This window comes from Electrophorus electricus, chromosome 9 (assembly GCF_013358815.1).
Source record: "Electrophorus electricus isolate fEleEle1 chromosome 9, fEleEle1.pri, whole genome shotgun sequence".
NCBI lineage: Eukaryota > Metazoa > Chordata > Actinopteri > Gymnotiformes > Gymnotidae > Electrophorus > Electrophorus electricus.
In genome coordinates, this window is record NC_049543.1 from 23,747,017 (window position 1) to 23,759,516 (window position 12,500).

Below are 12,500 nucleotides of genomic sequence, written 5' to 3' on the forward strand. Positions count from 1 at the left end.
CCACCATAGCTCACGTGCGTCCCCTAGCGCACCCCCAGAGCTCACGTGTGTCCCCTAGCCCACCACCAGAGCTCACGTGCATCCCCTAGCCCACCACCAGAGCTCACGTGCATCCCCTAGCCCATCACCATAGCTCATGTGTGTCCCCTAGCCCACCCCCAGAGCTCACGTGTGTCCCCTAGCCCACCACCAGAGCTCACGTGTGTCCCCTAGCCCACCCCCAGAGCTCACATGTGTCCCCTAGCCCACCACCAGAGGTCACGTGCATCCCCTAACCCATCCTCAGAGCTCACATGCATCCCATTTTCGACCCCCAGAGCTCACATGCATTGCCTAGATGACCCCCAGAGTTCACATGCATCCACTAGCCAACCCCCAGAGCTAATGTGCAGGTCACGTTAAGGCACATACACACCCAGACCCCTGAAAAATGATGGTGACATCTGTATGTGAATTACAGGCAGGAGGATGAGAATAAAATACAAGGAGACTCCATTCCATTACCTTGCCAAAGGAGACCAAAATGCATTGCTTTTTAAAAAGGTTCCCATACCAATACCACTAGTAAAGAATCTCGCGGTGTTTGGGGCTTTTTTTTTTTGTTTAATGACAGCAATTATGTTACCCAATTAACCGACCACCCAGGAGTTAATTATTCACAGAGGCACTGTGAACATATGAATAGGGATTTCCCAGACAAAAGCAGCATAATCTGCCAGAAGATAATTAACGTGAGCACAGCTAGCTGGAGATAATGCCTATTGCCTTACTGATGACTTTCTGGATTCTTCTGTGCCTGTGGGTGTGCCTGTGGGTGTGGGCATGTGTGCCAGTGTGGGAGCCTTGTTTACAAAAGAAGACTTCTTTTCTGCACTTTAGGTTAACTACCAAAATCCGTCCCGTATAATCTCGACATCTGGACAACATATTTTATTTCCTGAAACCATGATGTGAGCAAGTTATCTTTCATTAGATCAGGATTATTTGGTTGCTCATTGCAAACGTCATAATAATTAAGCTCGTTATCCAAACCACTAATGAACCCAGCAATGAACCCTGTGAGCTGGACGCAGACTCTTGTCGGGCCGCATATGTCACGATCAGTCCCTTCTATCTTCCATGTTTTCCTGTCATGTGTTTAGTTCTGTTCCATAGTTTGGGTTTGTCCTCACATTGATTGCGTACACCTGTCCCTCGTTTCGAGTTCATGTATTTAAACCCTGTTGTGTGCCTTGGTCGTGGCTGTTCATTGTTTCGTTGTTTCATTTTTTGTTTCATTGTTTGAATTAATGTTTGACTGTTTGAATGTTTGATGGTTGCTTCTTTGTATTCCGTGCCTGTGTGTTTATCTTAGCCTCCATGTTTCCTAGTCCTGAGTGTTCCCTTTCCTTAGTTATAGCCGGCTTCCCTAGTTTGCCTTCGTGTGTTTTTGTTTTGTAATGTTTCCTCGTACTCTCCGTGTCGGCTCTGTGACCCTGGACCGTATAAACGACTCTGATTTTGGATTTGCCCATATTAAATCTCGCTCTTCTCAGCACATGCGTCCGCCTCCTTACCGCTCAGCGTTACGGAATGAACAGCGAGACTCTGGGAGGTGGTTTCGCTGGGACGAAACTCCGGCTGTTTCTACACATTCCGAGTTCGTTCGGTCTCAGCGCTACCAAACCAGAGACAGCAAATCCTCTGGCGCTGCGGGTACACGGGCATCTCGTCGTCCCCGGAAAAAGCAGGATCACATTTATTTTGATGACGACGAGATCCCAGGTAAGCGCCGAGAGTCTACCCGTCTTGACCAACGCTGCAGGGGGGAGTGGCCTGCGGCGCAAGACGTGAGTAGGCGGAGTCAATGCACAGACCTTCCATGCCTAGGTATTCCCTGTGCACGAAAGCGCAACTGCGAGCTCCCTATCGCTGGCATGAGCCTTGGGAGCCGCCGAGAGGGTTCTGTGTCTGTGTGTTCCTCCAGGGTCACCCCAGCAGTGTCTGTGGCTATCCTGCAAGCCACCCAGAGAGACGTGAGAGACACAGCCCATCCTGATCCTGGTCCTGTTCCCGGCGTGAGAGACGATGCCCGTCCTGATCCTGGTCCTGTTCCCGGCGTGAGAGACGATGCCCGTCCTGATCCTGGTCCTGTTCCTGACGTGAGAGACGCCGCCCATCCTGATCCTGGTCCTGTTCCCGGCATTAGAGACGCCGCCCGTCCTGATCCTGGTCCTGTTCCCGGCATAGTGCATGGCGCCAGTTCCGTTCCTGTTCCCGGCAGAGTGGACGCTGCCAGTTCCGTTCCTGTTCCCGGCCTAGTGGATGCCACCCGTCCTGTTACCAGGTCTGTTCCTGTAGGTGCCTTCGGACCTGCAGCCGCTGCTGATGGCCGCGGCCTCGCCTCTGGACCCCCAGACCTGCCGCCGCTGATCGTCGCAGCCGCGATCCTGGACCCACCAGTTCCTGCTCCTGTACTGGGAGAAACCACTCCACCAGTCCCCGTGCCTCGTGCCAGGCATGTCCCACTGGTCGCTCCTCCAAGCTCTCCTGTGGCTCCTACTGCTGCTTTGTTTTTGCCTTCTCCATGCCTGGTTTTGTTTTGGTTCCTGTTGTGTTCTCCGTCCCTCTGCCTGTTTCTGTGCCCATTCCGGTTCCTGTGTCTCCCTTTGTTTCTGTCCCTGTGCCCGTCCGTGTGTCCGTTTTTGTTCCTGTTCCTTTATCCCTGGCCTGGTCTGTTTTGCATGCTTGTAATCCTCGTCCTCCCTCCCGGCACTTTTTTCGTCCTCAGTCTGGTTCTGTTGCTTCTGCTTCCACGTCTGTTCCTGCTCCTTTGCCTGTCACTCCTGTTCCTTTGGTTCCTGTGTCTGCTCCTGCTTCTTGTCCTGTTCAGTCTTCTCCTGTTGCCCCGGTTTCTGTGTCTGCTGATGTTCCGGCGCCTGCTCCTCGTCGTGTCCTGTGTTCGGTTCCAGTTTCTGACCTGTCTGCTCCTGTGTCTCGTCTGGGTCCTGTCCCTGCTCCGTGTCTTACCCGTTCTGTTCCTGTTGGTGTCTCGTCCTAGTCTTGTTTTGGTTTTGGTGTTTCTTGTTTAGCGCGCACTGGTGTTGCGCGCTTTGGGCGGGGTGGGGGTGGGGGGGGGTGGTGTACTGTCACGATCAGTCCCTTCCATCTTCCATGTTTTCCTGTCATGTGTTTAGTTCTGTTCCATAGTTTGGGTTTGTCCTCACATTGATTGCGTACACCTGTCCCTCGTTTCGAGTTCATGTATTTAAACCCTGTTGTGTGCCTTGGTCGTGGCTGTTCATTGTTTCGTTGTTTCATTTTTTGTTTCATTGTTTGAATTAATGTTTGACTGTTTGAATGTTTGATGGTTGCTTCTTTGTATTCCGTGCCTGTGTGTTTATCTTAGCCTCCGTGTTTCCTAGTCCTGAGTGTTCCCTTTCCTTAGTTATAGCCGGCTTCCCTAGTTTGCCTTCGTGTGTTTTTGTTTTGTAATGTTTCCTCGTACTCTCCATGTCGGCTCTGTGACCCTGGACCGTATAAACGACTCTGATTTTGGATTTGCCCATATTAAACCTCGCTCTTCTCAGCACATGCGTCCACCTCCTTACCGCTCAGCGTTACAGCATAGCAATAAACTTGATTCACGCCTCTTTCCCCAGCATTTCCACTCTGCTCTCAGACACTCTCTTTTTTCCAGTGTGTATGGGAAAAAAACCCTCTCTTTGAATCGCCCTATTAACTATAATCTACGACCTTGCATTTAAATATATTAGCATCTCGTTAGCATATTTGTGCATAATGACTGTGTATGACTTCGTATATAAGTTCTGTCGGTGGGTGATATGTGGATGTGTGAACATGCATGCGTTTAAGTGTGTGTTAACGCCACTGTAGAGTAAACTAATGTGTAGCCTCTGCTGACTCTTAGACCTCTGCAATGTCCCATATATGGAAAAAATGAGGAAACCTACGGCATCTACATTTTTAGTATAACCACCAATCTTAATAAGGCAAAGTGCTTTTTTAAAAAAAACTACATATTTTATTTTGTTTAAAATTAAAGCATTTACTTTTTGTTACTGAGGTTAGAGTTTGGTTGAAAGTTAGGCTTAGAAAAATGTTATTACATATAGGTAGCTAGATAATATGTATACAATGTATGTATGATCCTATGTCCTCACAAGGTACAAACAAATGCGTGTACTTGTGTGTGCAGGTGTGTGTGGGCGGATGTTTTTGCCTCTAATTACTTATTAAATTTCCACTGTGTATGTGTGTGTGTGTGTGTGTGAGAGAGAGAGAAATGAACCTACGTGAGCCGTGATAATTACAGAAACAGAAATGACTAATTTACAGAGGTCTTTCCACCGTTTGAGAGTATCGGGGTAGTAAAGGAGGGAGGAGACCCGGCTGCAGGTTGACTGAACACACACAAGGACGTCCTGAAGACAGAGTGACGTTTTGAGTGCTGAAGATGTCTTTTTGGTTTCTGTGCAAAAGGTTAAGCAGAAAGCGTTGTCCTTCTCTGACAGAGAATGCGATTTGCGATTTCCAGTTTAGTTTTAGTTGAGTTTTATAGGTTTGGTCTGAGATGCTAGTGGCCTTGACGATGGGTATAACATTACATCACATTTACATTAGATTAATGCCAGTTTGTTTTCCCTGTTGCAAAGGAGAAAATGTTATTACACATCTCAACCTATTTCTCCACATATATCTTATAGGCTAACAAAATACAGAAACTAAGGTATTAGATTAGATAACCAACAGAGACTAGCTGTCATGATTTATGGTGTGTGTGTGTGTCTGTGTGTCTGTGTATACTTTGCTGTGACTGGGCATATTAACATGCTATGTGACATGGAAAAAATTCACTTAGTTTATTATAAACTGTCGGTGTGCTGTTAGTCAACATGGATGCTGAAAATCAACTGTTGCAGGTTGACACTTGCCCATCATCTACCCCGAGGGATGCTGGATTTGGATTGCTGTACTAGAGAGACTGCAGTGTCTTCTGTATCTGAGTGACGTGTCATTGTGTTTCCTCTGGTCACACAGCACAGTGTGTTGTACTAATGAGAGCCTATTCAAATATATATATATATATATATATATATAGTCATTAAAGATATTTATTTATCTGCTGAAATTGACTTTGGCTTTAGATGTAAAAAAGCTTGTTTTTAAAAAAGTTGTTTCAGGATTTGTACAGTCCAAGCAATTGCATTCCACATGAAAGCAAAATACAAATTCACTGGAAAACACATGTGTAGTAAGTGATTTATAAAAGAAAGATACACAATGAACTTTTTGAAATGGTAATTCGCCTGTCTATGGTACAAATGCCAGAGCACAAAACGACCTCAAAATGTTTTGCTCGTGTGAAAAAGTACTTCGCTATTTGCTCAAGATTGAAGTTGCATGCAGCAATTTTGACAGCCTTGCTTAATAGTACAGCTTCTTGCTGCCCTCCTCACAGTACGTGTCTGTACTGCCATCTTGAGTAGTCCCTCTTTAGCAAAAATGAAGGCCTCACTTGAAAAGAGTCTGAGGCATGATTTTATAGCCTGGGATTTTTAGCTGAGTGTCATATAGCTGTGACCACAGGACCCTGTGACCCTGGGCATGTCAGCTCAGTTCTGAAGTCCTGCTTAGAAGAACGTATCAGGGTATAATTTGTTTTACTTTCCCCTCTTGGTTCTCTGGTCATCAGACCCTAATAAAACCCTTCACCTCCCAGATGACTCAGACACGTGATTCAGTAGCGTGTCTCATAAAACGAGGACACGTTTGCTGTTCAACTGTACTACAAAGGGAGCCCGTGCACCAGCTTTAGAAGCAGGGGAGGGCGACTTTGGCACGTTATGTAGTAAAGTAATAAGAGTAGTAGACACCTATGAGGCTGCATGCCTTGTATGTCTCATTTGCATTGGGAATCTACAATGCATTAAGGTTTCGTAAGCTTTCCGGAGTCATAAATCTGGAACGGAGTTACACGTAGGTAACAAAGGGAACTGTTTATAATAGTTAAACTGAGCTAATGGAGTGCCTACCGCACGAAACGACCATGGGGGAATAACAGGAAAATACCAGCCGGAATTACTGATGCAAAGATTAGGAAAATGTACAAGGCACTACAGATAAGGACTCGGACGTTCATGATGGCAGCAATACGCTGCTACCCATCAGGTTTAACGCCTTCTATATCGTGATCTCTATAACTCAATGAAGACTGTAATATACTTATATAGCACAACTTGTCTCCAGTTTAAAAATGCATGATATTTTTTTGGTCTGTAACTTTAAAAAAGTTTTTTTATTGTCATTTAAATGCACTAATTATATGTTTGGGTTCTACTAAAGTGCGCGTTTGTTTAAAAGTGGTACACTAAAGATTATACCATCACCATCATCATCATCATCATCATCATCATCATCATCATTCTCTCTCTAGAAGGCCGCGGCCCGGGCATTCCTACGTCATTGGCGCGTCTTTAAGCTACGAGGAGGCAGCGCCGCGCAGGAACCGGCTGCCGCTGGTTGTAGCGCGCACATAAATACCCGACGCAGACAGGCGGTGGGGGGTAAACACAAAGACGAGCGCTCCGCGGTCCAAGGCTGAAGACGAACGGAGTCAGGTAACGAGCTGTTTGCAATAACGCGACGCCGAGGGGGGTTCGTGCACGCAGCCTGCGTGCAGATCGCCCCGTTTACCGGGGACCGGGGGACTCTTAACCGACATGTTGAAGATCTGAGCAAGTAAACACCACTCGCAGCTGCGCGTACTCCGTGCTCGCGCTCCCGTTCCCGTTCTTTAGCGGCAGCCGAACTGCATCTGTCCCGTATTCTGTATGTTTCATCCCACGTTGTATTTAACGGATTCGTTATTTGTGCTGTGCATGTTTCCCTTGGAGGGCGATTCTCACCTGCGTCTCGTAGTGCGCTGTAAAAATGCGCTGATTTGTCATCTGCGCAAATGCACTGTTTGTCTGTAAAATATCATGTATGTTAATAAGCTAACTTTACTAGGTAAGGTGTTTTCTCTCGTCTACATTTTGTCCGTTAATTCGGATTAAAAGCAAGCACTTGGCCCAGTGGGCTGTGCGACTCTTACGTGGCAGTGCTGAGTCCTCTAGACACACTCGCGTCTTTTGTCTAACTAAGCACCAAACTTCTCCGAAATTGGGTACTTACACTGCTGAAGTCACCCTAAACGTTTACCGTCCGTCTGCTATCAGCGAACGACAACGGAAACCAACGCGATTTACAGTATAGTTTCACAGTGTCACAGCTGGAAAGGTTGTGGGAGAAAATGTTTTTTCTTGATCTCATCTGAATGGAAAAGATAGACGTGGACTCAAAGGTACTATAACCCAAAAGCCACATCAGATAACGTTCACGTCTCTGTGTGTACTTTGTACTTTTTGTTCTGTATTCCATACTGAAGTCTTACATTTAAAAAAGTTTCTACTTTTATCTCTAGACCTGGAGCACTGTGCAGTTCCAGGACTACTTAGATCTCTCTCTCTCTCTCTCTCTCTCTCTCTCTCTCTCTCTCTCTCTCTCTCTCTCTCTCTCTCTCTCTCTCTCTTTCGCTCTCTCTCTCTCTCTCTCTCTTTCTTTCTCTCTTCTGTCTCTCTCTTTCTCTTTCTTACACAGAGTATTTTGTATTCCTCTTCCACACAGCTGGGTAGAGAGAGAGGCATGTGTGTGTGTGTGTGTGTGTGTGTGTGTGTGTGTGTGTGAGAGAGAGAGAGAGAGAGAGAGTGAGAGAGAGTGAATGGGCATGTCTCCTGGCACGATTCCCAGTGCACTGGGCCACTTTGAAAGTTCGGAAATGGCTTGTCACGGCAGCTTCCTCGGGCCATGCTGGTAACCGCTGGTAACCACCGCAGGGAGGGTTGCCTGAGGTAGAGCTGCTGCCCAGGAGCAGTGGAGGTGAAACAGGCGTGTGCGTGTCCCTCCACCCTCTCCCCAGCTGTTTTCCTGGAAGGGCATCCGCTGTATGGATGTCTCTTCATAGGGCACTTCATAGGCAACCCCCCTCCCCACCACACACACACACACACACACACACACACACACACACACACACACACACGCACACGCACACATCCAATTGTCTCGTAATCTGTGACCACTGAAGACATGATCCAGGAATAACACTTGTGTAGAATCAATGTTCCCTCAGTCTTTGACAGTAGAGCATAGTAGTAGTAGTACATATCTGAGATCAGTGTGGGCGCTTTAAATACAGTGCATTGTAACAGTATGTTCTCAAGACAGGAGGGCTGTTTCTGAATTAGTTTCAGCGATTGGCGAACATGCGTGACAGAAGGAGGTGTTTTTTTATCTCCCTCCTGCATGTGCAGTGTGTTCTGTAGAGCTCTTGAACCACATCCTTTGTGTTGTCTGATGAGAACAAGGACCATTGCTGCTATAATTCGGCACTGCTGTGGGCACGCCGCCGGGATCCACGTTCTTAGACCTCTGAAGCACCTGTTATCGACGCGGTGCGGGCCTCGGTGCGGGCCTCGGGACGGGCGCAGATGCTGGACAGTCGCACGTGGCCACATGCTAAGGAGTCTGAAATCATGACGTGCTGTACGGACTGAATGATAAAGTATAAAAGAGATCTTACAGTGACTTATGCTTTAAGGGAAAATTGAGTCCAAGGTTTTTAAAGGAATAATAAGAACGTTCACATTTGCTGATATATTACTGATTATATTTCTGCTTTTGGTTACATAACCAGTATCACAATGTAAGGCACAGCGGCCTAGCTAATATTAAGAAAGAAAAAAAACACCCCTTTTTCAAGGCTCTTGGCCCTGACCATCTCTTACAAAACAAACTAATCTGGGAAACCAAAGGAAACCATTCAGCTACAAGAGCTGTAACACAACTACTGTAATAGTAAGGTCTTATCAGCCATACTAAAGCTTTACTGAGCTTTACAGAGCTTTACACAAAGAGGCCAGCCAGAAATCTCTCAGTAGGTGGCTAACAGCTAACGCAACAAATGGCCCAGAAAAAAAAAAAAGACAAGACTGTCTGTTTTTCTGCATTTGCACGTTCACAAAGCTCCTCGGCCCAGTGGCAGGCGAAGTTTTGTTCTGCAGACAAGTGCTGGAGAGGGACAGGCATCACACAGAAGTGTCGGATGCTGTCGTCCATCGCGCGGAGGTGTCCGATGTCCAGCGTGCATTACAGGGATGTGTCCAATGTCTAGCATCCATCACACAGAAGTGGTAACGTCCAGCGTGCATCTGATGTCCAGCATCCGCGCCCGTCCCGAGGCCCGCACCGAGGCCCGCACCGCGTCGATAACAGGTGCTTCAGAGGTCTAAGAACGTGGATCCCGGCGGCGTGCCCACAGCAGTGCCGAATTATAGCAGCAATGGTCCTTGTTCTCATCAGACAACACAAAGGATGTGGTTCAAGAGCTCTACAGAACACACTGCACATGCAGGAGGGAGATAAAAAAACACCTCCTTCTGTCACGCATGTTCGCCAATCGCTGAAACTAATTCAGAAACAGCCCTCCTGTCTTGAGAACATACTGTTACGATGCTCCGGGTCCCATGGGATGTGCCGTGGGGCACCCCGGCCCGCCTTTCCCAAACCTCCTCTCGTCCCGCAGGTCCCACACCAGAGGAGCTCGGGAGGCATGCAAAGTTGTGAAATATCGTCAGACAGCACTGATGATCCTCTTAGTAGCGGCTTACGCAGGCACCGACAACCGCGAATAGTAGTGATAGGCGCTGGCCTGGCAGGTCTGGCTGCCGCCAAAACCCTCCTGGAAAACGGCTTCAGCGATGTCACGGTCCTAGAGGCGTCAGACCGCATCGGAGGAAGAGTGCAAAGCGTTCAGTTCGGTGAGACGCCTGCTTCTTCCTGGAGTCGTTTCATGAAATTCAGTATAAGACATTATGAATATTGTTTATGAATATTGATAAACAAGGGATTAAAGACTTTCCAAGCAAGCTGTCAGTTGAATGTTTTTTAATCATAAATAATTGAGCAGAGTAAATTTGATCATTAATATATTGAGGCCACTTTTAATTAATGTCTTTTTATACTATAGGAGCAATCTGAATTGGTAGGCTGTGTGTTTTGTAGTGATTACTTTAATTTGTTGTTTGGTGTTTAACTACAGATCAATTAACATCCTCAGAGAATACTGATAACACCCCGTGATTGCATCTCACTTTGTGGGGTAATTGCGTCTTAGGTTCTCCTCCGTATCTAATGAGCCTTTCCATCCACCACACTCACTCCTTCCTGCCTTTTTCACCCCCCCCCCCTCCCCCAACCCTGCTCTCTCAGGTAAAGCCACTTTGGAACTCGGAGCCACCTGGATCCATGGCGCCAGCGGCAACCCCATCTACCACCTGGCAGAGGACAGTGGACTCCTGGAGCACACCACGGAGGAAGAACGCAGCGTGGGTCGCATCAGCCTCTATGCCAAGAACGGCGTGGCCCACTATCAGACCAACAGCGGCAGGCGTATCCCCAAGGACCTGGTGGAGGAGTTCAGCGACCTGTACAATGAGGTGGGGCTGGGTGATGGTGTTTGGACTGCAGGGGTCTCCATGTGGAGGTTCTCTTTCTTTGACTGCTGCACTGGGGAATGTTTTTACAAGGCATGTGCTTATTTCTGCCTCACTTTATGCTGGTGAAAAACTGTTGTTATCGTTTCTTTTGTTTTTAGGGGGTTATTATGTAGAAGTGGTACCTGAGAAGTCAGTAGGACCAAAATCAAATCACTATCGGGCATTGTTATGCCATGCACGAATGTTTCTCAAACCCGAGCAAAGGCTCACTAAGTGTTCGATAATTCAATAATTTTGAAATCTGTACAAAACACATTTGTAAACTTCATTGCTGCACAGGCATTCTAATGCGCTAAATCTAATCACTATATTATTAACTTATGCTCCTGGTAGCTGTGCGTAATTCTCACATTAAGTTCCAGAAAATTCTGCTGAAGTCCTGGTGGATCTCTGCACCTCTCTAATCATGCTGAAGATGATGTAGTAGTAGAACATGAATCCTGAACCTAGTCTAGAAGTAAGCTTGGGTAGAAATGAATGCCCTTGTATGCCAGAGCCATACGGATTCCCTCATGTGCCTTCCTTTGCCTTGTTTGTTTTTTTCCGGGGTCAGCGGCTGCCTGCTTGGTTTTGTTGGTGACTGGCGTTTTCTTTGACCATGTCTTTCTTTGACCATGTCTTCTTCCTCAGACCTGGTTCGATTCATCATGCTGTTCAAAGCGGTCAAGTCCGTAAAACTCTGCGTTTAAGAGGTGGGGCCCTGAGAATGAGCTCTCAGCTCTAGATGATTCATTTCAGATCAATCAACTACAGCTAGACTGTTGATATGTAGTAGCAGGTTATGTATATCATGCCTTTGTTGAGGGCAAAGAGGAGCTCTCGATCCATTACTTATTGATCAGGGAGCACCCAGGTTATCAGGCAGTGACATCAGCACACTCCTGAGTGTGTTCAGAGGACCTGGCCACTCACGCGTGACATTACGACCTATCGTATTGGCTTACGCCCCAGGCCTGCACACTCGTATGGGAAGCGGCCTGCAGGTGACTGGCTGTAGTTGTGAACTGAGGTAATTGAGTTGTGCTGTGCTGTGTTTTTTTGAGTCTGTGGTCTACTCTGTGGGAAACCTGTGGCCTGGGATGGCGTTCTGGAGCAGGTCTGCCCTCTGGCTTTGTGGGTTTCAGAAAAAACAGAAATGGAATAGATCAGCGTAGAAAACGACTGCTATGTAATTGGAGCAGAGCAGCTCTGGCTATCGAGTGTGAACTCCTTTGCCTGATATGCCCGCGTGACCCTAGCTGGAGCCGGGCCAGATCCCACCCATGGTCTGCTCATGTCAGTCTTGGGATTGCGTGCTCTCACATGAGGTGCCTGGTCACATTCCCCGCTCCGAGGAAGAGAATTCCACTCTGGCCCGGCTTCTCCGTGCCTGAGTTCCGTTCCTTCGCCAGGTTACCTCACCACGACCCCTCTGTTTTGTGTGTTTTTCTCTCTTACTTCCTGTGCCTGTCTGTGATCATCGAAGTATTGCGGCGTACGGTGGTCCCTTGCGGACCCTGCAGAGATTCCACTGGCTGATTGCCTGTAAGAAAAGCAAAGAGCTTTATCCAGAGTGGCTAATGAATTCAAGACCACATCTGTACTTTGGACAGACCCTTGGCTTGATGATGTAACAAAATACTATCTTATTTTTTTTCTTCTCTCCCTCTCTCTCTCTCTGTCCCTCAACCCCCCCACCGGGTGCAGGTGTACGAGCTGACTCAAGAGTTTTTCCAGAATGGGAAGCCTGTGGGCGCGGAGAGTAAGAACAGCGTGGGCATCTTCACGCGCGATCTGGTGCGCAAGAGGATCACGCTGGACCCGGACGACTCGGACAGCACCAAGAAGCTCAAGTTTTCCATGCTGCAGCAGTACCTCAAGGTACGTCGCCTGCACTCTTGCGCCCCGCGCGTCCCGGAGCCA

The 12,500-nt window shown here is 47.5% G+C and overlaps 1 protein-coding gene across 1 annotated transcript in view; it reads left to right on the forward strand.

Moving 5' to 3' along the window:
• Window positions 1-6,458: 6,458 nt before the first annotated feature.
• The window catches only part of smox (spermine oxidase), a 12,777-nt gene continuing 6,735 nt past the window's right edge, over window positions 6,459-12,500 (forward strand). Inside the window, exons 1-4 of the mRNA XM_035530166.1 lie at window positions 6,459-6,620; window positions 9,626-9,860; window positions 10,312-10,538; window positions 12,285-12,458. Of these exons, the coding sequence (XP_035386059.1) occupies window positions 9,653-9,860; window positions 10,312-10,538; window positions 12,285-12,458 (609 nt within the window). The 5' untranslated portion in view covers window positions 6,459-6,620; window positions 9,626-9,652. The remainder of the gene's footprint in view (window positions 6,621-9,625; window positions 9,861-10,311; window positions 10,539-12,284; window positions 12,459-12,500) is intronic.